Consider the following 26,414-nt stretch of genomic DNA (forward strand, 5'->3'; position numbering starts at 1 on the left):
TACCATTACATCCGAGTAGAGGTTCTAAAAAAGTCTGTGCAGCGTCTGAGGAGAAAGAGGAGGCTAGTTGATTATATGGACTGAAGACACTCCCTGAAATCACACCATGTCTCTGTGGCCTGATAAGTTTCTGTTTCTTGTGAGAAATGGACCTTGGTGTCTAACAGAATCAAAAATGTAACTCTTTACTATGGGCCCTTTGTCTAACAGCATGTGATTCTTTCTCGGCCTTGGTAAAGCGTCTCAACAGTATGCAAAGATCCAAAATATCAAGCTTAAAGTCCTCATAATTGCAGAGTTTCTTTTGAATCAACAGCAGCAACTTCAACATTTGTCTAATTCATTACTTAGATGCAAACATTGTAGTAAATGTAGTGTGGTAAAAAAATAAAAATACATTCTTATCTATTAATCACCAAGTGAAGGTATTTAAAAAAGTAATATTTAGCTTTGTAAAAAAAAATTAAATAAAATAAAGTAAAAAAAAAAAAAAAAACACTTGTAAAACAAATGGGAGCCCCATTATTTAAAAACACAAAAAAGCAGGAAAACAATCAGGCAATACTTGAAAATGTGCAAGAGGCTTTTTTATTTGTCTGATGGAATGATTAAAAGAAATGCTTTGTCACCATCTTTTATCAAAGTTTGTGTAAAAACCAAACAAGGCAACACTGAAAACAATACAAAATCAGAAAATATGTTTTACACTTTCAATCATAAATACTGATTGTTCAAAAACTTGGTTACCGCCTTTTATCCAATTAACTTCAGGATTAGCTGCCTTATCAGTCTGATCAGATATTGATGGGTTAATTTTGTTAACCAAATGAAAAAGGTTAAAATCTGGTGTTTCTGTTGTCATGGCGATGAGTAGAACCCACTGTTTAGTTTTTGTTTTTCTGGTGTTCGTTGTCTGCAGTTTTTGCTTGACGCTGGTGAGATGTCCATCCTTAAAATTAATCACAAAATGTTAGTAAGACAATAATGGTCTTGGACATTGAAAATTGGTGTCCTTTATATCATATGAGAAGGAAATGTAAGGGAGGAATAGATCAATAAAATACTTACTTCTGATTTTCTGTGGTGTCCTCTGAAGGCTTCTTATTCCTGTGGCTGATTTAACAGTCGGCAAAGAAAAGTTTTTGAGTCTTAAGTGAGGAATAAACAACTGAGCAACAAAAACACTGTTTGATCGACGTACCTTCTCTGAAATCTTATTCCGAACAGGATAGCTAAACAAATCATGACTGCCATTAATGCAGCAATCAAAGCCCATTCTTTAGAGCAAAAAAAGAGATATGAAATACATTTCAACAGAAATAACTGAAAACTCCATATGTGAGAGTCTCATCATGCACTTACGGGGGGCGTGGTAATACGATGGGGATTGTTTATCCAACCCTGACAAATGAGATTGAAACATGTAAAATATACCATTCACTAAATAATAATTCAATGAGAATCTTCCAAAGAGTTCCTCACTTTCATCAGATGTCTCTGCGAGTCCAGGAACGGTGACCATTCGCTCTCTGAGAGCAGCAGAGTGAACTGATACTGAACATCCAACCTGTGAGGTGCTTAGAGCTGAGAGCAAAGCTGTAGTGGTGACGGTGACGGTACCGTTGGTGTTGGTCTCTCTGCTGGTGTTGTAGTGGGAGAAGCTGAGGTTCTGATGGAGAACGGTCAGTGTTACTATGGGAGCAGGTTGACCTGTGGCTGAACAGGTCACAACCGACTCTGGAGGAGAGTTTCTGATGTTAATGAAGGGTCCATGCAGCTCTGTGTGGAGAACAGAGGTCAGCATCAACATCTAGTTATAGAAGTTAACACTATGATACCTTCAGGTTCTCACCATAAACCTTCAGGCAGGTTCTTCCTGTCAGAGCTCCATCAGGATATGTGTTGAACAGACAGAGATAACATCCTTCATCCTGCTCTGTAACGTTCCTGATAACTATAGAGTTCTTCTGCAGTTTAGCTTCTGTAAACTGAACTTTATCTTTAAATCCATCATTCACTGTTTCACCATAATACTCGCTGTAGGAACCAATATTCCTCTCTGTTCTCTCCAAGACCTTCTGCCAGGTGACCTGCTGGACGTCTTTAGTTTCCAGCAGCTGACAGCTGAGAGGAGCATCTTCTCCTACTGCTGCTGACACCGTCTGCTGGGTTTGGATCACAGCTGCTAGACCTGTATGAAGGAGATCAGATGACCTGTATCTAGATTTTATGACAAAAGTACCTTGTAAAACATTTCATATACTAGGTGTTTCACTTTGTCATGTCACAGCCACAAACTTCAATATAGTTTAATAAAGTTGGATGTTGAAGATATGCAACATTTGGACCATGCCCACTTTTAATATTTTAATAGTAAAAGTGGGCAAAAAATAATTATTTGCACAAGTCATTAAAGGGCAAGTTCTAACTAGCTGCTAAAAACCAGTTGACATCACATATTTCACTTGTATTTGTAATGCAATAGGTTGCACTTTATTGTATTGTAGGGATAATAAAGTAAAGCAGCTTCAACAGAAATGCATGCCACACTTTTCAGATTTAGATGTATAAAAAATCTTTTGCATTAAATATGCTTCAGTTTGTGTTTGAAACAGGACAAAATGCGGAACATGAAAACCTTTACATGCTATAATAAATAAACGAGACGGTCTACTTCCACAAAGATTTGTCTGCTGTTTACTTTCAATTTGAAACATGATCGAAATACAAAAGTTAAAAACGTTTTTAATAACAAAACTGTCCCCAGCTGCTACATTTTAGCATAAAGCTGCGAAAGACAAATGTTCTAATCGTACCTTTACTAAAGATTACCAACAGGAAAAATAAAATCGGTACAGCAGGTATGTGCTCCATATGTGCGCCAGAAATTCAAATATAAATTGTCTTCTTCCGCTTCTTCTTCTTCTTGTTTAAATGGCGGTTGGCAAGCAATTTAAATGTGTGCATTACCGCCACCTACTGGAATGGAGAGTGGATCAGACTGCAATTTATATAATCTCCCCCCCCACACCCAAAAAAACATCTTATAACCTTTCTATCAGTTTAGTTTTCTTAAGATAGTTTATTAAATAACGTAAATATTCAGAAGTAGAAGAATTCCCCAAAACATCTTGTATTTTTAAGTGTAACTTATTTTTTTTAGAAGTCTACATTCTAACTTCCTTCTTTCATCAGAGTACTTAGGACTTAATAACAACAAAACATGTTTTACTGTCTCTTCTTGAAAACAAAAAACACAAATACCTGTTGGATGTTTCCACAATTTAAAGAGTGTACTGTTTAAACCTGTATGACCAAAACCTAACCTGGATGTAATGTTTTCTTCTTTTCTACTTCTTCCTGTTCCCCTCATTGCACCAACTTTCCTTTGAATCCTATAAAGCATCTACCAGTTCTCTCTTCTTCTCGCTGCTTCTGCCATCCTTCCTTAGCCTTTTGTTTAATAATAGATTTTATTTCCTCTTTACTAAATGGAATTAGTATCTCAATATAACTGTTTTTTTAAGCTTGTTTTGCATATTTATCTGCCAACTCATTTCCTTTTATTCCTACATGAGATGGAACCCCTGCAAATATGACTATTAAACCCATGGCCTGAATTCTATAAAGTAATAACTGAATCTCCAATAAAAGGTCAGGTCTACTATTAGATTGATTATTTTTAATTGAGTATAATGATGAACTTGAATCAGAACTAATTAAACTTCTCAAAGGACGAACCTCTTCAATCCAACCTAAAGTCAAAATGATTCCCTTCATGTCCCCTGTAAACACTGAGACCCCATCAGTAATCCTCTTACATTTTTTAATACAAAATTCTGGGACGATAAACGACACCCCATTGTTGCTCCTGAGCTCTTAGAAGCATCTGTAAACACTTGAACAAAACCAAAATATTTATTATCTATATATGATTGCACTGAGTATGATTCTGAAAAATTTCCTTTTTTCCTCTTCTCCAACAATGATAAGTCCACAACAATATCATGAAATAGAGATGGATGGACCAGTGAAAGAGGAACTGTTTGACTCATATTTATAGACGATAAATCAAAATCTTTCACATCGCTTTCTATCTCCCAACCAAAGGATTTGAAAGTCTTGTCCCCCTTTTCCCAACTACGTTTTAAAATTTCTTGACATGGACGGTTTTCATAATGACCCTTTAAATAACACCAATAAGGTATTTCCCCCCATTTCAACTAATAAAGCTGAAATTGGAGTTGTTCCGACAGCTCCTGTACACAACCTCAAGGCTTGATACTGAATAATATCTAATTTTTTAAGAACTATTTCTGATGCCGATCCAAAGGTTATGCTGCCATAATCTAATACAAACCTTATTTAACCCGTAGTTTTCAACGTTTTCCTCTCAGCACCCCACCAAACACCTCATAACATTTAAAACTCTGTTACACTTATCCACTACTTTTTGAATATGAATGTCCCAAGTCGTATTGTCAATACGACGTGACGCTGAAAAAGTGGTGCCTGCACGAAACGAAAATAAATTAGAATTTAATTCTGATTTAAAATATGAGAAAACAGCATCTTGTGCGTAAACAACTTACGCTTAAATGCGTTGTTTGATTTTTACCGCCAAAAACGGACGTGCTTTTAAACTTTCACTTCCGGTCATAACGCTTATGTTTTGTCATATGACCAAAGTGCCAATTTTCAAAATTAATAAAAAAAAAAAACAGAAAGAAAAGAATAAATAAATAAAGTCCTAATATTAAGTTCCAAGCCCAGATCACACTACACGATTTCCACCTTACGACAATAAGGCAATGGACGACGAGAAAAGGCGATGTTTATAGTAGATTAATAAAAATAAAAAAATGATTAAAACCTTTGACCTTAAACACCTTGTGTTCTCTGCTGCCTAGTTTTTCTCCCATTACCTGTATTTTCTGCCAAGAGCGTAATAGTTTAAGCACTATTAAGGTTTTTAAATTAGCAGTAAAAACACTGGGGAGGGTGGATGTAGGACACAATCTAAGTGAGATGCATTTATTGTTGATGGTTGAGTTTGGTTACCTGTAGATGTAATGTTGGGTAATCTTTTGAATAATGTACAGATCTGTACGTGTTTTTTTATTATTATTATGAAGCACATTATTGTTCATGATATTAATACCTTGACAAAGTAGAAAAATAATGCCACCCTACTTTTTGTGTACATTTCTTCAAAAACTGAGGCACAATATAACATCTTTTTTGAATGAATGATATAAAACATTAATGTTTAGCTGCTAGTCTAGACAGAAAGCACTTTGTCTCAATCTTGGTTAAAGACAATTTTTGACAATTTGCGTTAATTCTCTGTCAGTGGCTTGGGATGGTAGCAAATTATAATGAACTTCAGCGACAACATAAGAGATACAGAACCACAAAGGTAAGAGCAAATAAAGACAATAACACACACCCTGATGCCAAATCAAACCGTCATTTTAATGATCTTACAGGAGAATAGAAAACACACCTTAACATCAATATTTACACGATAAAATAAAAACAAACATCCTGGTTTCAAGTTTAGTGTGAAATACATTAAGAAACCTAAAAATGCACCAATTTAAATGCTTCTTGATGATTTTATTCTATTTTTTTTTACTTAAGTTTTTCAAAAATATTTTTGTAAACTTATTGCAACTAGTAATTAGTAATAACTGCAATAGTTTGCCATGGAGATTTTCTTGTGAGGTGTAAAATGAATATATTTTTTGTTAAAAACAGGTATAAAAACACAGTAAAAAATTATAAAAACCAAACAAAGCACAATTAAATAATAATAATAGTAATAATAAAAACTACTAAAATCTAAATCAGACTAGCAACTGCAAACACTGTTGGAGTACCTGATCTCAGTAACGGGTTTTGATTTGGGTTTTGGTCCAATTAACTTCAGGTTTAGCTGCCTTATCAGTTTGATCAGATATTGATGAGTTACTGTTGGCATCAACAACAATCCTTGACTCATTCATGTGTGTTTGAGAAATACTAGAATCTCATGTAGCGACCATTGATTTCATTCAAGTTATTTCTGACATGAATGGTATTTTTGTAATAACTGAAGTTAACAATTAAAATGGTCACACTATGTGCTTGGAAAATATATAATACTCCAACACTCCTTTTAAACATTCAAATTAGGTGCTTCTGTAGTCATGGTGATGGATTACAGGTGTTAGAGCTGGTCTGTATTCAATATTTTGGACATTAATTGCTCGCTGCACCTTGTCCTTATGTTAAAATATTTTGGGATTTATGAGACATAACCTGAACAGCAATGATATTCTGGGTTTTGTTTATTTAACACATGTACAGTTTTAATTCTCTACTCTTTTTTCATCCTCGCTGTTTTGTCTCTGCCTCTCAGATGTTCGTAGTCTGACATCTTTGTTCGACACTGGTGAGTCGTCCAAACTTAAAAACAAAATGAACATGTTAGTAAGAAATGAATCTGCCTTGTAATGTTAGGAAATATAAAGTTAACACATTAGAAGGGAATGTAAAAGATGAGATAAATCTCCATCTGTGTAGCTGAGGAATGAATGAATAAAATCCTTACTTTTGATTGTCTGTGGCGTTCTCTGAACGTTTCCTATTCCTGGGAATGATTTTAGAGTCAGTAACTCAAATCAAATCTGAAACATTAATGATGTGAAACTCAACAACAAAAACACTGTTTAATTGAGGTACCTGTTCTGAGATATTCTGACTCGTAAAACACAAATACAGATCAGGACCCCAACAATCAGGAATACAACAGTCATTGGCCATCCTTTAGGAAGAAGATGAAATGTGTTTCAACAACAGAACAAAGTTAAAAATCAACATGTGAAAATCTGAACATAAACTTACTGAAACCTCTGAAATCTGATTCCAATTGTTTATTCAAACCTGGTAAAAGAGATTCAAACATTTACGATCACAAAGTGGTCTGCAGTTTATACACAGTGCCCAAAAGTAATCACAACCATGGAGGTCCCCCATACACACACACGCACACACGCACACACACACACACACACACACACACACACACCACTTTGCTCCTATTGTTTTCCACATTTTGTTGCATTACAAATCTAAACTTTCATGCATTTTAAAGAGATTTTATGAGACCAGCACAATGATATGCAGATATGAAGATGAGGGAGAATGATACATACATTTCAGTTTCAACAGAAATCTGAGAAGTGAAGTCGATTAATCTATTGCCTAAATTCACATCAAAACTGAATGGCTTTTTGGTGTGAAGCAGATCAAAAATTAAGTAGATTGTTAATTTGATTTTCTGCACACTTGACGCTCTTCGTCCAATCTGATTGAGATGGAGCAATTTGATAAATTAAAAAAATATACAAATATTCTGGCCTCTAAACATGGAATGTTCATAGAGACATTAGTAACATAAAAATGCAAACTGGAGGGAATTTTATCAAATATTGAAACAACTTAAAACAAATGTGTGCCAGACGTTTCATATTTTTAATTTTATTGTTTGAAATAGGGTCTCTTCATAATCACTTTCCCAAAAGTGTTTGGTTGAACTGTGACAAAATTGAAAAGATTGATGGATGAGAATATATCTGTGAGGCCCTGTGCGTTAGAGTTCCTCACCTTCATCAGATGAATCTTTGAAATCAGGAACGGTGACCAGCAGCTCTCTGGGAGCAGCAGAGTCCACAGATACTAAACATCCAACCTGTGTGCTGCTGAGAGCTGAGAGCAGAGCTGTGGTGGTGACGGTGACGGTACTGTTGGTGTTGGTCTCTCTGCTGGTGTTGCAGTGGGAAAAGCTGAGGTTCTGATCGGAAACAGTCAGTGTTACCATGGGAACAGGTTGACCTGTGGCTGAACAGGTCACAACTGACCCTGGAGGAGAGTTTGATCTGCTGATAGTAATGAAGGGTCCATGCAGCTCTGTGGGGAGAACAGACATGATGGTTGACATCAAGTTATTGAAATGAACCCTGTAATGCTCTTGGTGCATGCTAGGTGGTAGCATGCTGGATTAGCTGTGAATTTCATACCATTTTTTTTTTAAAACGGCTCCTTTTGGTTTTGACTGCTTTGCAGCTTGCTACTGATTTATTTTTGGGCATTTGTCATGATGCGCAACCATAATAAGAAGACGGTTTACAACATGAGTAACTTCTAAAGAAGAGCTGCAAAAGCATATGTGGATTAGCGGTGCTCATGAACAACAGATGGTGTCGTCCATGTTGCTGTGAAGTGTCGTTTCTGGAACTGTCCATATTATTTACCAACAGAAAGTGTTACTTTGACAACTGCTCACATTCCACCCTCAGCTGCTACTGACGATGCATAATTTCATCAGTTCAGTTGTTGCTAAGCTGAAGACATTACACCCCAATGCATTTGTGGCAACATTTGTGGATTTCAGCCACGCCCAATATCTGCTGCAGTTACATTTCAACAGTTTGACAGCTGCCCTGCCAGAAAAAACAAGACGTTGGATTTCTTCTATGTAAATGTCAAAGATGGACACATCTCCAAAGCAAGACCTTCTCTTGACAAATCAAAAAATATTAAAGATGTGAGGTAAGGCATGAAGAAGATCACAGGTTTTCAACACAATGGATGATTTGACAGATAGAAATCTGGATAGAGCAAATGAGCTGAACTCATCATCACCATCATCATCATCATCATGATCATCATCATCATCATCATGATCATCATCATCATCATCATCATGATCATCATCATCATCATCATGATCATCATCATCATCATCATCCTCTCCTGCCCCCAGCCAAACAGACATCCTACCCTCCTTTCATTTGAGATCCTTCCTGTCAAGCCTCAGATGTTTTATTTTCTACCTCAGTCACGGATTCTTCTGCTTTTAACCAAATCAGGAGATGCAGCTGCTCTCTTTGCCTCCCTGTTCCACTTCTCTGTATCTATAAAAAGTATAAAGAGGCAGCTGGAGGACTGAACCAGAACAGTCCAAGAGTCCTGAACAGAACAGGTGCTAAGCAACACAGGAGCACCACAGGGTACCGCACTCTTACCCTTCCTTTTCACTCTGTAGACTTTGACTTCCACTGCGAAACAGACTCCCGTTATCTACAAAAATATTNCAAAAGCATATGTGGATTAGCGGTGCTCATGAACAACAGATGGTGTCGTCCATGTTCCTGTGAAGTGTCGTTTCTGGAACTGTCCATATTATTTACCAACAGAAAGTGTTACTTTGACAACTGCTCACATTCCACCCTCAGCTGCTACTGACGATGCATAATTTCATCAGTTCAGTTGTTAAGCTGAAGACATTACACCCCAATGCATTTGTGGCAACATTTGTGGATTTCAGCCACGCCCAATATCTGCTGCAGTTACATTTCAACAGTTTGACAGCTGCCCTACCAGAGAAAACAAGACGTTGGATTTCTTCTATGTAAATGTCAAAGATGGACACGTCTCCAAAGCAAGACCTTCTCTTGACAAATCAAAAAATATTAAAGATGTGAGGTAAGGCATGAAGAAGATCACAGGTTTTCAACACAATGGATGATTTGACAGATAGAAATCTGGATAGAGCAAATGAGCTGAACTCATCATCACCATCATCATCATCATCATGATCATCATCATCATCATCATGATCATGATCATCATCATCATCATGATCATCATCATCATCATCATCATCCTCTCCTGCCCCCAGCCAAACAGACATCCTACCCTCCTTTCATTTGAGATCCTTCCTGTGAAGCCTCAGATGTTTTATTTTCTACCTCAGTCACGGATTCTTCTGCTTTTAACCAAATCAGGAGATGCAGCTGATCTCTTTGCCTCCCTGTTCCACTTCTCTGTATCTATAAAAAGTATAAAGAGGCAGCTGGAGGACTGAACCAGAACAGTCCAAGAGTCCTGAACAGAACAGGTGCTAAGCAACACAGGAGCACCTCAGGGCTCTGCACTCTTACCCTTCCTTTTCACTCTGTAGACTTTGACTTCCACTGCGAAACAGACTCCCGTTATCTACAGAAATATTCAAATGACTTTGCAGCCGTTACTTGTGTCAGAGATGGTCCAGAAGGTGAGTGCAGAGAGCTGAAGGACCGCTTTGTGTCATGGTGTGGGAACAATCATCTCATCTTGAATATGAACAAAAAAAAGTTGATTTTAGATTTAGATTTTTAGGAACAGAGTTAGATCAAACCCCATTTCCATCAAGGGTAGGGTTGCAACCTTTCAGAAATTAAAATAAGGGACCAGTCCCTATATATGTAAAGCAGGGGGAGGGAGGGCGTGCTGCGGTGGCAGGGTGGTGTGTGTTACCCAGAAAGCAGTTGGGCGCAATATCGCAACACCAACACTGTTAGTCAAACAATGAGTGGGGCAGCGTACTATATAAAGTCCAGGATTATAAATACCTCGGTATTCATCTGGACAACAAACCGACTAGAGTTAGAACAGTAAAGCTACAAGAAGGGACAGAGTAGACTTCACTTCTTAAGGAAACTAAGGTCCTTCAGTGTTTGCAGAGACTGTACTTTGTTGAGGAGAGCATCATCTTCTGCTGTCATGTGTTGTGGAAACAACATCAGACTCAAGCGCCTGATAAAGAAGGCTGGTTCTGTTCTGGGGACGACTGTGGAAACTCTGAGGATGATGATACAAAGAAGGATTTGTCACTAAATCAAGTTAATTATGAACAATCCTGAACATCCTCTTCACAAGAAGAAATGGTGTCTTCTGTCAGAGGGTTTTCTAGAAATGGAGCTAATAGTGAAAATTCAACCTGGAAGACTCCATCCCCTCCGTTCGTCCATCGGCGTCATGCTCATCTCCGACCTCAGCGTTGGACCTCACCTGGCGTGTCCAATCATCAATCAAGCTCAGCATAAAAGGATCCACACCCAAGCCGTCGGCCGCTTCCCAACTGCGTTCAACCCACCACCTCCCCTTCTCCACCCACATCCTTCGGCTCTCCAGGATGGCACCCTTTCCAGACCTCCACCACCAGTGTCGGGCCCCGGGGGGAGAGCATCCCTAATCGGTTATCGGGATCTTCATCGAGTTCACATCAAATCTCAGCTCAGATCAGCTGCCGGGGCCCGAGCGCCAAAGAACTGTTATTCATTGCCGTCATTAAATCTTTTAATTGTTCCTTTTTCTTCGTCTGAGTCTTTCCAGATTGAACTGCTGACTGTCACATGAGACCCTTTCTGCTCAATCATGAGCATCTTTTTATAGAAACCTGAATAATATGTGTGACAACATTCAATTTCCCTTTGGGATGAATAAAGTATTTTTGAAATGTATAGTTTCAGGTTCTCACCATAAACTGTCAGACATGTTCGTCCTGTCAGAGCTCCATCAGGATAAGTGTTGAACAGACAGAGATAACATCCTGCATCCTGATCTGTAACGTTCCTGATAACTATAGAGTTCTTCTGCAGTCCAGCTTCTGTAAACTGAACTTTATCTTTAAATCCATCATTCACTGTTTCACCATAATACTCGCTGTAGGAACCAATATTCCTCTCTGTTTTCTCCAGGACCTTCTGCCAGGTGACCTGCTGGACGTCTTTAGTTTCCAGCAGCTGACAGCTGAGAGGAGCATCTTCTCCTACTGCTGCTGACACCATCTGCTGGGTTTGGATCACAGCTGCTAGTCCTGCAGGAGATAATCAAAGAAAATGGATCAGTATATCTTTATTTATATTATGTATCATTCCATAAGAGTGCTTTCATTTACTCTTTGTGTTCTTAGGATTGAGTCACAAGGGTTGAGAAACAACCATGTTTGTCGCAATTTTATATTAACCATATTTAGTTCACTTCTTTTTTTCTCTGGCAGCCCCAAGTAAAACTTTAAGATGTGAAAAGCCTCAATGAGCTCTTAGCTTCTCAAAATGATGGGATTTCATTGAACAGGCTGCCATCAAATAGATTTGTAATAATCTATTTACATATCCTGGTTATAAGGACAATAAAATGATCTGGTCTCTATCAGATTCTCTAATGTACAAAATCAGACCATATTTCTCCACTGTCATTTATTAAACCAAGGAAGGAAACGAAGCTAAAAGAGAGCTCTGTCTGAACAAGTCTGGGAATATCAATGGACTGAAACCTTGTTATTAAAACCAACATTCCTCCCCTATTATTTAACAGACAAGTCAGAACTGAGTTACTGCAGCTTAATGTGGTTCTAGAAGCTGTAAAATATATTTTTGCTCTTTTGTTTAACTACACATTACAGCAAGAAATCTGTTGTGCTTTTCTAGACAACATTTGATTTAAATCTATTTTGTTCTTAATAATGCTTCAGACCATACAATGTTACATACTTATATTTAAAATTATAGAGCTAAAAGAATGTGTTCTTTTTTATGAGAATGACTGTTATTGTGTTTAGGCAACAACTCATTAGGTTAAGGTAGTTGATTAACCTTTACCCACTGAAGCCATTACTCCAGTGTGGTACTGGGCTGGAACACATTTTGCCATCAGAGCCATCTGCCCTTCAATCTTCACATTCAGGTATTTTTGGCTTTAGTTAACAGTATTGTGTAAACACTGAAGAGAGGCAGGCTCTAACAGTAAAGACAGCTGCTAGATGTTATCAGTGTCGGTTAGCAGGATGAAGCCTGTCCTGCAGCACTGAGGTCACCTGGCACCCAAATAACTCCCAACAGGGGTGGAGAACAAAAGGAGACTCTTTCACCTGTTTTCTTTATGCCTGAACATGGTCATGCTAAGAAGGTCACTTGGTTGGTTGGTTTACAGTGGTCATCATAACTAACATTAGTAAGTAGAGTTTCTCCTGTATAAGACCTGAAATTGCAGTAGTGTAACTCAAATTGTTTTGAGTTAGAAACTGTCTGGAGTCTCCTGCGTGGTTGTAATTTCACCTCCCAAGTTGATCTTAGCAACATAAAATGAAATGTACTTTTTATAACGTCCATGCAGTTTTATAGCACAGAAATATGACTATTGTTCTTATATAGAAAGTGCTGGTGAGCTGATCTTCCTGTTGGCCAGTATAACCACGAGGTTATTGTTACTACACAATAACCTTGTGTTGCCACATCAAGATATTGCAACACAACAATGTATTTTGTTTCCTCACAGTTAAACTTGACGTTGAGCAATGTCCGTCTTTCTTTCTGTTCCTTATGAAGCAACCCTGTTTTACAATTCTGCTGACTGTCCAAACCTTAAGGCAGCAGCATCATCATTTATAAGTGAACCATATTAAAAATGAAAGCATGTTCTCTTCTGAGTCTTACTGCATTAAACATTATGAGATAAATGTTCTCAAGATCTGAGTCCTAAAACCAGAGTCTAAGTAAAGTCCGAGTCTTTTATTTTGCATGACTGAAGTCAAAGTGCAGCTTTTTGTTTTCCAGGTAAATGCATGTCTTTGTTTTCAGTTCATCCGGGTTAGGAGCCGTTGAGACCTCTATTGTGATTAAAACACGTCTTTCAGGATGGATTGTTCCGTTTGTGTGGACCTCCCAGTTCCTCCAGTCTGATTGACGGTTAACGAACCTTCATTTCACACTTCCCCACCTTGTCAGTTAAATATAAACATGCCTCACCAGTTACTCTTTAGCTAGAAGCTGTTTACCTGTGGCATTCCCTGTCATTAAATCATTGTGTGTTCCACTGCAGTAAATGTGATTAAAACACTGTTTTCTTCAACATCTTAACCTGGCTTTTGTCTGTGAAAAGCATCATTATGTCTTTACCTTTTCTACTCACACTATTTGAACCTTCACATTTGTTTTCATTTTAGAAGAACCAGTTAGGACTTGAACCATATTTCACTTTTACAGAGCCCCAACGAGGACATGGGGAATTTTTGGTTGTTTCTTTTGCATTATCTCACAATAATGTACTGGTCAGTTAATGCGGCATAATTTAATACTGAGTCTTTCTTACGGTGGCCAGGGCAGTGTACTTCCTACTCTAATATAAGGTTTTCGTAAGGTTTTTCCATGTATGTCTCGTTAGTTTGTGAGATCTGAAGTTTTATATATTTTTTTTGAGGATAGAAATGCATCACAAACCTATGTGCAAAATGCAAAACACATCAAACAAGCTCTTTCTATCCCTTTTAAGATGTAAACAAACTTTCAGTAAGAAGGGAAGAAAAAAGAAGACATCCAAACTTTTTGGACTCCGAGAAATTTTCATGGGTTAATAAAGTCATATATCACTGTTTGTGTCAGTTTTGTATTGGTAGTCTGACTTTAATCTCAGAATTTTGAGATTAAAGTGAGAATTATTTTTGAGATTAAAGTCAGACTTCTGAGATTAAAGTCAGAACTGTTTTATATTTTTCTTCCAGTGCCCCTAATCCTCTTCCGTAAAGTAGTAATTCAAGCAAAAGGCAAGTTCATGTACTAAAGCACATTTGGCATCCCTTGAAGACAGATAAGTCAGAGAGGAAAAAAACAATTCAAATTTCCTAATCAAAGTTTTTGTTTTGTTATAAATATTAAACATTTGAAACCAAGACCCACAGTTAGTTACTGTAATATTTCGCCCAACATCCAGCCTGAAGATGTATTTTATAGATTTACTGGCCATCTGTGAACAACAGGCTCAGCAGATGAGAATTGAAGCCAGAAACTCAAGTTAAGTTACTTAAAATATTATTCACCAGGTAAAAAGTCTGCAGCAGTAAAACTATTAGAAGTACATTTATTTAAGAAATTAATTGAATTGTAGGTTAAACATGAATCCCCTCTCGCCCCGCCCATCGGTTTAATGACTATAGTAAAAAAAAAAAAAAGAAGCCGCCTGAAGCAGCAGTGCTGGCTCTGTCCTTTGTTTGGTCTGAACCGAAATGTTACAGTGGTTAAACTAAGAACGGTTCTGTTAAGTCCAAATCATCAGATTTCAGAGTACCTAATGAATTAATTCAGATCGGAACGCATTTATTTATGAACAAATAATTGAATTAATGAATGAATGAATGAATAACAAGTAGGCATGCTTTCATCATAGGAATAAATTAGAAAACAAAAAATCAACTCCGTGTACACGATCAGTGTTTGTTCTCACCTTTCTGAAATGATCCTCCGAAGGTAAAAAGACAGAAAATTAAACACATTCCCTCCATGCGGCATCGCAACGTGGTGCTGGAAAGCAGAAAGCGGAGAAATGATTCAAAGATAACACGTGGAGCCTCTTAACCAATGAGTCATTTGATTCATTGTCTAACTCACTCTACTACTCACTCTATCACTCTACTATCGTCGGGTACTACTGTCAGTACCGACGATAATATCATTCATTACTTTAGCTGCAGCTTGGTGTTTTCCTTCACTTCCAGACACCCAAACAAATCAACTTTTAATTCTGTAAATGTTTCTCCGTCAGAAAGCAAACTGTTGAGTTCCTTCTGAAATAAAAGTGATTGTTTTATATATTCTTGCTTGGGGCTCTGTCTCCCTCTTTGGATGGATTTGTGCATATTTTCACATCCAGAAATCAAATCAAATATTTCTTTACATTGATCCAAACTGTTGCAACATCTTTTTATTTATTTATTTTTAGCAACCATTATTTTATATAATTACTTATTTAATATGTTAAGAACTGCTATTGACTGGTTTCACAGCATTTAGAAATTTCATCCATTTTAAATCATTCATTAAAAAAAATGTAAAAAAAAGATTTTTTTTCCCCCCCTTGGTCCAAATATATTCAGTTTGATTTTGCTTTTGCCATCGTAGCTACAATAGATTGACAAATTAGAAGAGTTCAACATATAATTGAGCACTGAACTTAAAGATAAAGTGACTTCTGTTTTTTTTTTTTTTTTTTTACTTAATTGTTAAAAATGTCATGTGACAATATAACATCAGACAGAAACATCCCCGGCAACCTTGGATGGGCTGAAGGTAAAGTGATTTGTCCTCTCAATGTGTGACGTGTGACAGAAAAGATGAGACACACACGTTCAACATAGCACAAAGGTTTATTCTTCTTCTAAACATACTCCATATACAACATACTCCACATGCAATAATTCATATAAAATACTTCAGGTATCACTGAGTAACTTAGTACATGACAAACGGCCATAATATCACTTTAAACTGAACAAGGATTATTTTTAACAAGCTCAATGTGACATTATAAATTTTACCACATGACAAAATCTATTCACAGATGGCATTTGATAATATAAACCACATTATAGTTTTTTTTTTAAAGTTTGTACTTTAAGTCAAATACCTTGTCCCTTTTTCTCAGACCATTTGGATTTGAATGATAATATCAAAATACATAAATTGCGCTTAACATTTTTAATTTGTTTTACAATTTTTATTCTGCACTAATACAATATACTTTAATATTTAATCACTTTAGTTTTTTAACTGTATCCTAGCAGTGTCATGTTGAATCACATGAAGTAACTGAACTGCATTGAAGCGCTTCTTCTTCTTCCTTTTTTTATGGCGGTTGGTAAAGAACTTTAAGGTGCATTACCGCCACCTTTCTGACGGCGTATGGATCAGATTGTTTTTACTACAATCTCCTTATGACAGCCTTTCTTTTCAGAAAACTAAAAATACTGTTAAAAACTACATCCCCGGATGACTTCTGAAACAATTCGCTTCTATCTAATTTACTTTTATTCCTATCTAAATTTCTAATTAACACCTCTCTTTCATGAACATTCTTATTACATACTAAAAAGATATGTTTTACTGTTTCTAATTTTTCACAATAATTACAACAACCCGGATTATGTTTATTAATTATTTTAAAAGTACTATTTAATCCTGTATGTCCAAATCTTATTTTGGATATAATATCTTCTTCTTTTTTTAATTCCGCTGCATTTTCTTAATTCCCCAACTTTTTTTGGATACTATGATAAAACCTAGCATTGCCTCCTCTATCCCATTGTTCTTGCCATTTATTCTTAATATACATTTGTATAATATTCTTTATCTCATTTTTCTTTTTTTTATTTTTTAATTCACTTTTTTTTGCAGCACTTTTAGCACAAATATCAGCCAACTCATTTCCTACTACCACAATGTGGGCAGGAATCCATACTAGTTTAACCTGAGATCCATGATTTTTAATCTTGAAAATTGAGTGAATTATATCCAATATAATATCTTGCCTTGATTCTGAATTTATGTCTTGAATACTTATTAATGCACTACTTGAATGTGAACAAGTATATACTCTGAATATTCTCTTTCTATATAGAAAGGTTGTCCATCTCCATCTTGGCTCAAAGCTGCCTGAAGGATCCAACCAAAGATTCCTCTTTTGCAACCACCTTATAAAGGATTTGTCCACCCTTTTGGTGTATTTGCATTGGCTAGCTTTGTTGCTGTGCCTGTCTCATTGGCTGACTACTTGGTTCGATGATCTCATATCCATCACCGTTTTGGAGACGTGATGTCTGTTCTAATGACCTAAGGCCTTGGTCACCTCTGCTCTCCTATCAGTTCCTCTTTCCCCCTGACTTTTCACCTACCATCTACCTCCAACACAACATCAGTGACCTTTAATTACAGTTACACATTTTACACCATTTCAAGTTCAATGTCAAAATCACATTTATAACCTTTTAGTTTCTCTGGTTTAGCATTCATTTATAATTTTATAATAACCATTACTTATTAGTTACTCTTATTATAATCATGATGTGAGTTATTACAGACATTTCGGAAAAGAAACCAAGAATAATCCATTATTCTAATTATTTGATACCAAAGTTAAAGTTACTTCTTTCACCTGTAAGTATTTCCATAAGTATAAGGGTAAGTGTAAATATTCTTATAATCAAACCAACATCAACCACTGTTTAACCCAATATTAATTGTTGGCTTAATTATAAGCTATCATTATTAATGTAAGTATTTTACTCTGAGTTTTATCCAATTACTCAAAATCTTTAGATTTTATTCTTTAAACCTTTAACGCCTTGAAATGAGCACTCTGAACTATTTTTATTCACTGCAGGCTGGAAACTTCCCCTTTATCAGGAAACCTGCTGTTCCTGTTTCATGACTCTCTTTCTGCCTGACTATGATTTTTTATGATTAAATAGAAAAAAAAGCAGAATTAAAGCAAAGTTTGCAGGACACAATAACAACACACACAACCAGATTAATTTTATTACAGTCTGACTCTACTGTTGGGTCTTGATGTCACCTGTGTTCTCAATTTTAAAGGTAACTTTATTCATTATTATTAAAGTAAAATCTCCAGCATGGGGAAGTGGGATGAGCTCGACTTTTCTTGACACCCCCTCCTCAAGGTCAGACCTTTCACATGCTGGGAACCCAACACCCTCCTGCAGGTCTGCGTCCTTCTTCTTCTTTTCTAACCGTCTCCCTTTTTTCAGTAAGTTTAAATCGACTTCAGTCTGTCCAAAGATCCATGATGGAATAACAGGAATAGCAACCACAGGTTATCTATTCCTACATCTTTTACTTTATTCATAATTCATGGCATAGTTTCTAGAAAGAACTAGGAGAAGGCAGAGGAGCTTGATTTTTTCACAGATGATTTGTCTCATATCGTACCGTTGCAGTGAGACAGAGTGGTCACAAGTACGATACTGACTGAGGAACAGGACAGTGAAAAACACTGATAGCTTCAGGGTCAGTTTCACCATCATATAAAATAGAATTTATTGCTTTACAAGAGAAAATATTGTGTAAGATCTTCAAATGCCTCTAATTAAATTGATTTGGGCCACAAAACGTACGGCTGCAGTTATTTATCAGGAAACAAGTTCAAATTTTGGGTTCCTGTTGTCATGGTTATGGGTTGGACTCACTGTTTTGTCTCTGGTTTTCAGATGTTGTGAATATAATATCTATGTGAACATAATAATACCGCCAATATGTTCTTATATGTTACATAATTTGGGCGCCAAACTGAAAAACTGTTAGCTGGAATTTTCTGTATGTGCCCTCAGAGAATACATAGAGAAAAGTACATACGTAAAATTCAACATCTACAAATTAAAAAGACAGTTTTTCTTTTTAAACTCTAAGGCATTTAACATTTGTTAAAAGAGTCACATTTTAAGGATCTCCATAAGTAAGAGTCTTAATGAGAGTTGTTGTCCAAAGCATCTACTCCATGTGTGAGAACACACACACACACGCACACACACACACACACACACACACACACACACACACACACACATTGATTGACTGGATTGACACATTTGAGAGGAACAGTAAAAGTAGTACAGGGATGGGTGCAGAAGCACCAATTATATGTCGTCTTCTTTCGAAAAGTTAGGTAACATTTGTAGCTCTGAAGGAGTTTTATTTAGCTGAGCTGAGGGTGAAAATGTCTATTTGGACTGCAAAGGTTTTATCCCTCTGGACTAGAGCTAAAGTCAGGCTGAAGACACTTTGAAACAACTTTAAGAAAAGCAGCTGAAGTACACAAAAGGTCAAAAGGCTTTGAGATCACAAAAGTGTCTCATTTACATTGTAATGTTCTTATGCTGACTACATTACAAGACACCACAGGACAAATCGTCTTCCTTATCATAAACCTGGAGTGACTAAATATTATCTTTCCTGTCTCACATTGTGCATAAAAGAAATAAACAACTTCCCAGAAATAAAACCTGATGATTAAGACAATGTTGCAAAAAAATATTACATAGACGTTGTATGTAATTTTTTGTTTACAGTACCGCAACTCAGATGGGTCAACAGCTATCTACACAATGGGATTTAACTATTGTCCAGGATTTTACACTCTAAACTAGGTATTTTATTGAAAAATATGCATAACTTGCTTGGTTCAGTCAGTAGCTGCCTTTTCCTGCTTTCCTTTAGAAAAATAACACAATGCAACTGAGTTGATTTAAACTGAAATCAACGATGTTTGGGGGAAATAACTACGAAATGTTTCAAGTTGGGAGTTTTCATTAAAAACGGTAACTGACATGTACAATAAAAAACACAAGAGGGCGATGTTGTCCTGTAACAGTGATACAGAAGCGGTTGAAGTCTCTCTACTGTCAGGCTGATGATGATTATGAGCTTTAAAACTATGAGCAAGGTTATAAAACAGAAACGCTGGTCAGATGTTGAACCTTCAAATAAATGATTCTTTTAAAACTAAAAGCAGAAACTGATCTTTGTCAAAGATGTTCGGTTGCAGAACCTCTGTCTCCCGAGTCGTGTGAAAGTTTGCAGGTTTATAAAAATATGCATTATGAGCAACACCAAACTGAATTGATATGAATATGAATATGGTGTCCTGATGTTAATATATTGTGGTTATGAAACAAGCAACAAATGTCCTTGAGCAACCAAACATTTGGTTCCTTTAGCAGCAATCATTCTTTTATTTTATTATCTGATACTAGTTTTGAGGACTTAGTTATTTTGTACTTAAAAGTGTTGTGAAGCCAGTTAACCGTTAAACTTTTTTAATGTTAATAGCCTCTTCTTCCTGGAATCAAAGCTTCAAATCCCTCCTTCTGCCTGACCTCTAGTGAAAGAAGAAGCTGGTCCCCATGTGCAGAACAGTCTTCGGCTCTGTGGCTCCGGCTCTTCTTCATCTGCAGAGTTCTTTGTCCATCTCGATCTTGGCTCGAAGCTGCCAGGAGGATCCAACCAAAGATTCCTCTTTTGCACTCACCTTATAAAGGGTTTGTCCACCCTTTTGGTGTGTTTGCATTGGCTAGCTTTGTTGCTGTGCCTGTCTCATTGGCTGACTACTTGGACCGATGATCTCATATCCATCACCCTCTTGGAGACATTATGTCCCAAGTTGCTCAACAGTCCACCTATGTCTGTTGCTTGCCCAACCTTTTCTTAGGAAAGTTAAAGTTTAGCAATAAGGCCTTGGTTACCTCTGCCATCCTATCAGTTCCTCTTTTCCCCTGACCTTTCACCTACCATCTACCTCCAACACAACATCAGTGACCTTTAATTACAGTTACACATTTTACTCCATTTCAAGTTCAATGTCAAAATCACATTTATAACCTTTTAGTTTCTCTGATTTAGCATTCATTTATAATATTATAATAACCATTACTTATTAGTTACTCTTATTATAATCATGATGTGAGTTATTTTATTCTAATTATTTGATACCAAAGTTACAGTTACTTCTTTAATCTGTAAGTACTTCCACAAGTGTAAGAGTAAGTGTAAGTATTTTTATAATCAAACCAATATCAACCATTGGTTAAACCAATATTAGCTATTGGTTTATTTCTAAGTTATTATTATTAATGTAAGTATTTTACTCTGGGTTTTATCCATGTGAGGGTTCTCACATTAACCAGCCAGAGAGACGCTGAATGGAATTCAAAAAATAATCTTAATTTATTACAAAAAAGTTAAAAAATAATCAAACAATGAAGAATTGGGCCCAAAACTGAGGTCAACATAACAAACTACAACTCAGGTGGTAACACAAAGAACTCAAGCACAAAACTGACCTAACAAACAAGACATGAGGGGAACTTAAATAGTGGCTGTTCAGACCACTGCTGACACACAAGGGGTAATTTAAACATACAAAAACTTAAACAAATACAATACCAAATCTTTAAATTAAACAAACATTAGACTGAAACTACCAAATAGAAGAAATATTAAAGAAATGGTCAAATTAAATTAAAGAAAACCAAATTTCCCCGTCCCCTGGCAAACAAATGGAACGGCCCGCTGAGGAGGTTTTGCCAGCCATATATGGATGTCAGTTAGCTGGAGCTCTTCTGTGACCCTCCAGCAGCAGCTTCAAAGGAAACATTCAGGTCTGTGTGACAGTAGGGTCAGCTGTCACAATCCAATTACTCAAAATCTTTAGATTTTATCCTTTAAACCTTTAATGCTTTGAAATAAGGAATACTCTGAACTATTTTATACACATTCAGGCTGGAAACTTCCCCTTTCTTCAGGCAACCTGCTCTTCCTGTTCCATGACTCTCTTTCTGCCTGACTACGATTTTTTTATAATTAAATAGAAAAAAGCAGAATTAAAGCAAAGTTTGCAGGACACAATAACAACACACACAACCAGATTAATTTTATTACAGTCTGACTCTACTGTTGGGGCTTGATGTCACCTGTGTTCTCAATTTTAAAGGTAGCTTTATTCATTGTTATTATTAAAGTAAAATCTCCAGCATGGGGAAGTGGGATGAGCTCGACTTTTCTTGACACTCTTTAACTTGCTTCAATAAAACTACTTAATTACACAGATTTCACCTGAATGCAGCATCGGTGTTACAGGTTTGGATTTTGGTCATTTGGCAGTTTTCAGTGCATAATCAACAAAAGAGGGTGCTGTTATCCTGATAATAATGATGAAGAGAAAGTTAAGTTTCCCCACTGTCAGGCTGATGATGATTGAGCTGCGAAACTGTGAGCAAGGCTGGAGACGTGTCATAAAACATAGAAGCGTTAACCTTCAAATGAATGATTCTTCTAAAGCTAAAAGCAGAAATAAACTTTTGTCAAACATGTTTTGCTGCAGAATTTCTGTCTGCTGAGCCATGTAAAAGTTTACATGTTTATGAAAATATGCATTATGAGTCACATTAAACTAAACTGATATAAATATGAAGCCACCATTGATGTTACGTGTCCTGCTGCTAATATAAGTAAAAGCCCTCCACTCCTCAGAATCAAAGCCTCAAATCCCTCCCTCTGCTCAACCTCTGGTGAAAGCAGAAGCTGATTGGCTGCAGCCTCTCTGCACTGACACATGATCCATAGATCAGAGCTGAAAGCAGTTTCTGTTTTCAGGAAATGAAACTAACACAGTCACTGTGTTTGAGAAGCGAAATGGAGCAGCAGGCCATTCAGCTGGACAGAGAAACTTTCTCCTGTTCCATCTGTCTGGATCTACTGAAGGATCCGGTGACTATTCCCTGTGGACACAGCTACTGTATGGACTGTATTAAAGCCCACTGGGATGAAGAGGATCAGAATAGAATCCACAGCTGCCCTCAGTGCAGGAAAACCTTCATACCGAGGNTTTCCTTACAATTACCATGACTGAAGATGGGATTTTTGTGAATAGTTAAACTACATTTGTCCTTACTGATGTGATTATTTATATGTTGTGCTTTAAACTTCTCATAACGTTCTTTCTCAACTGATGTCACTTCTTTCTTANTGAAAGACCCATGGACAAACATCGAACTGAGCTTCACTGAGGTGGATGTTCTACTGTCAGAACCAGGACCAAAGAGCAGAGCTGGATTCTTAAAATATTCATGTGAAATAATTCTGGATTCATACACAGCAGACAATCAGCTGGTACTAACTGATCAGAACAGGAGAGTAACAAGGATAAATCAAAGTCAGTCTTATTCTGGTAATAAGTCTTATTCTGGTAATAAGTCTTATTCTGGTAATAAGTCTTATTCTAGTGACTCAGGCAGATTCACTGGATGTTGTCAGTTTCTGAGTAGAGAGAGTCTGCCTGAACGTTGTTACTGGGAGGTGGAGTGGAGAGGAGAACAAGTTTATGTAGCTGTTGCATACAAAAACATCAGCAGAGCAGGAAATGATTATGACAAATCTTGGGCGTTACAGTGTTCCTGTGGATCATATAACAATAACTATTTTACATTTGTTCACAATCAAATCCAGACCTCCACCTCAGGTTCTCATTCCTCCAGAGTCGGAGTGTTCCTGGATCACAGAGCAGGTCTTCTGTCCTTCTACAGGGTCTCTGGCACCATGACTCTCCTCCACAGAGTCCAGACCAGATTCACTGAACCGCTACATGCTGGAGTTTGGGTTAAGAACATTGGAGATTTTGTAGTGTTTTATAAACCCAAATAGATTTACTCTCAGTTGATCAGGGTTCATTATGCTGATCTCGCTGTTCTTCTTTATTTTTCTGGTTTAAATGTAGTTCACATTAAACTAAACTGATATAAATATGAAGAGCCATAAAGAACATTTCTGCTGGTGTTTTCTTTCGTTCTTACATAATGCGGAAATATTTATCTACATAAAAATCTAAATTTCTCTGAACTCTAATAGTTTTGCTTTAATGTTTGTATTGATATATTCTGTTTCCTCCACTGTTCTGCACACCAAATGTTCTAGTTTAAATCAGTCGAGATTGAAGTGAATTGATTTTGCTTCTGTTTTCTTTCTTGTAATCCAAAGAAGAAACAGAAACTGACATTAACTAATAACTCAAGCTATTTTCTTATCAATTATTTAGATGAATATTAGAAAATCAATGTTGGCTGTTCTATCACTTTGGCTTTTTTTAAATAAAACAACTTGGTGGCAAGGAAATCTGTAAAGTTTTCATTCCATTATTATAATAAATTATACATTTAGTCATCTAAAGTGTAGAAAAAATTTCCTTTGGAATGTGCCGTGAAGATGGAGAAGATCAGATGTTTGGTTTGGTTTCATCTTAATTCATTAAGAACTTTGCTTAAAACCACAGCTGCAAGAAAGAAAGCATTTATTACAGGAACTGATCAGTTAACCTGTCAAGATAAACATCAATTCAATTTGTGATTGTGTTCATAATGTGTTCAAATATGAATTTGATCTTTGTGAAGTTTGACAGTTTATAAAGCTGTGATGTGAAAAGAGGAGCTCCAGAGAATAAACTAAGTGAATGTTTAACTGTTCTTTGTAAATGAAGAGACACAAGTTACATTTCCCCCTCTGCTCCTTATTCTGCAGGCTGTAAAACTTGATAACTCTCTGCTTTCTTCCTTGTTGCCTATACTTATGTAATTGCAAGTTATTTTATAAAATCAACAATGTATCCCCACTTATAAGGTGGAACTGAAAGGGAGATTGTTTAATGGTTACAACAATCCAAAAAAAAATAAAAAACTTTAGTCATTTTTTGTGTGTTTTTGTGTTTTCCACTATTGTCTGGAAAACTTTGAAAAGGATTTTAAAGGAGCATCTTCTCCCACTGCTCAAACATGATCTGCTGGGTTCGGATCTCAGCTGGTAGACCTGGATAAATGTTGAATCATCAGAAGCAAGAAAACTACCGCAGTATTACTAATTCACAACATGATATTAGAACACTGTCAACAGAAATTATGACCACCATGGGCACACCCAGTTCCCTCATTGATGCAAAGCCAGTAAACACATCATTCAGCTTGTGACATGTACTTTACAAAGGGTGATGGAGAAGATTGTCAACTTTTCCTGAGCAGTTTTAAAACAAAATCAAACAAAAAAGATCAGCAACCATGCACACACGTCATACCAGAGGGCAACATATAAAGACTATAGGAATATACCCATAGAAAATCCTCTGATTCACACTGAGAACATGCAAACTCCACACAGAAAAAGCCAAAAAACACATCTTTTCCACTGAAACAAAGTTCACAAAGTAATGAATTTAAAATATGTCAAGAGCACCACATTTAAAAAAAAAAATCTGAATCATATGTTCAAAACAGAGGGAAAGTCCAAGTAGAGCTTAGCAATGTCCACATGTTAAGGAAAGCAGCTGAAGTAGACAACAGGTCAAATCATAAGTGTTTCTGTGCCAATTGCTACTTTCTCCAGTGTAAGAAAGTTTGTGACTCAATATTGTTTTTTCTTTAACAGGAAGCTGTTGTCATGGAGACACACACAGACCTTAAGTCTGGTCAGGAAGATCTTTACGTAGTTGTCAACATACACTTACAAATCTGAAAATGATTTTAAAATGTGTTTACACTTATAGATTTAGACTGATAGACCTGCTATTTGTCATGTTTAGCTATACATATTTCTAGATATTCTTTATGACTTTAAAAGCTTAAAATAAAAAACTATACAGTTTGCATTATATATGATCATAATAAATAAATAAAAACAAAAAACAAAGTTGATCTTTAGTTTTGTATCTCTAAGCACAGACTGCAAACCACATTTTTCATCTTAGAGAAGTCATCTCCAAAATTCATGGCATTTGGATACTGTATATATTGTGACTTTATATTGAATCATTCAGTAATCCATGGACATTTTAAATTGACAAGCGGTTGAATGTTGGTTTTGGCTCTTCAGTCTCCTGGTGGCTGCAGCTGATGAGACGCTTTGAGATCGCAAAAGTGTCTAGTTTACATTGTAACGTGTTAAAACATACTTGTTCTCATCATGATGACTAATTTACAAGACGTCACAGGACAAATCATTTTCATTATTCATAAACCTGGAGTTACTACATTCATATTTATATTATATTTCCTGCTGACGTCTCACTTTGTGCATAAATGAACTAAACAATTTCCCAGAAATAAAACTTAGAAGCTGCCAATAAGACAACATTGCAAAACATTGCAAAGATCTGTGAAGTTTTTTGTTTACAGTACTACTACAAGTTGACTTAGACGGGTCAACTTGTATCCACACTGGTATTAT

The 26,414-nt window shown here is 36.5% G+C and overlaps 1 protein-coding gene and 1 long non-coding RNA gene across 4 annotated transcripts in view; both read right to left on the minus strand.

Moving 5' to 3' along the window:
• Nucleotides 1-565: 565 nt before the first annotated feature.
• Nucleotides 566-15,260, minus strand: LOC103151908 (OX-2 membrane glycoprotein-like). 3 transcript variants are annotated; one of them, XM_007572184.2, is made up of 7 exons: nucleotides 15,088-15,260; nucleotides 1,853-2,191; nucleotides 1,483-1,779; nucleotides 1,363-1,401; nucleotides 1,202-1,277; nucleotides 1,069-1,113; nucleotides 566-949 (listed from the first exon to the last, which is right to left on the minus strand). In XM_007572184.2, the coding sequence occupies exons 1-7, from the start codon at nucleotides 15,143-15,145 to the stop codon at nucleotides 859-861; spliced, it is 945 nt and encodes a 314-aa protein (XP_007572246.1). In that variant the 5' UTR covers nucleotides 15,146-15,260; the 3' UTR covers nucleotides 566-858. The 3 variants fall into 3 exon arrangements, with proteins under 3 accessions (XP_007572246.1, XP_007572247.1, XP_007572244.1); XM_007572185.2 differs by lacking the exon at nucleotides 15,088-15,260 and adding an exon at nucleotides 2,817-2,904; XM_007572182.2 differs by lacking the exons at nucleotides 566-949; nucleotides 1,069-1,113; nucleotides 1,202-1,277; ... (1 more) ...; nucleotides 1,483-1,779; nucleotides 1,853-2,191 and adding exons at nucleotides 5,455-6,450; nucleotides 6,596-6,634; nucleotides 6,727-6,808; ... (1 more) ...; nucleotides 7,651-7,953; nucleotides 11,348-11,686 and having other exon boundaries at nucleotides 15,088-15,236.
• Nucleotides 15,261-20,801: 5,541 nt separating this feature from the next.
• LOC107838683 (uncharacterized) overlaps nucleotides 20,802-26,414 on the minus strand; it is a 15,057-nt gene continuing 9,444 nt past the window's right edge. Inside the window, exon 3 of the long non-coding RNA XR_001664769.1 lies at nucleotides 20,802-20,884. This is a non-coding gene — a long non-coding RNA (uncharacterized LOC107838683). The remainder of the gene's footprint in view (nucleotides 20,885-26,414) is intronic.

The sequence above is a fragment of the Poecilia formosa genome, unplaced genomic scaffold (genome assembly GCF_000485575.1).
Source record: "Poecilia formosa unplaced genomic scaffold, Poecilia_formosa-5.1.2 Scaffold297, whole genome shotgun sequence".
Classification (NCBI taxonomy): Eukaryota; Metazoa; Chordata; class Actinopteri; order Cyprinodontiformes; family Poeciliidae; genus Poecilia; species Poecilia formosa.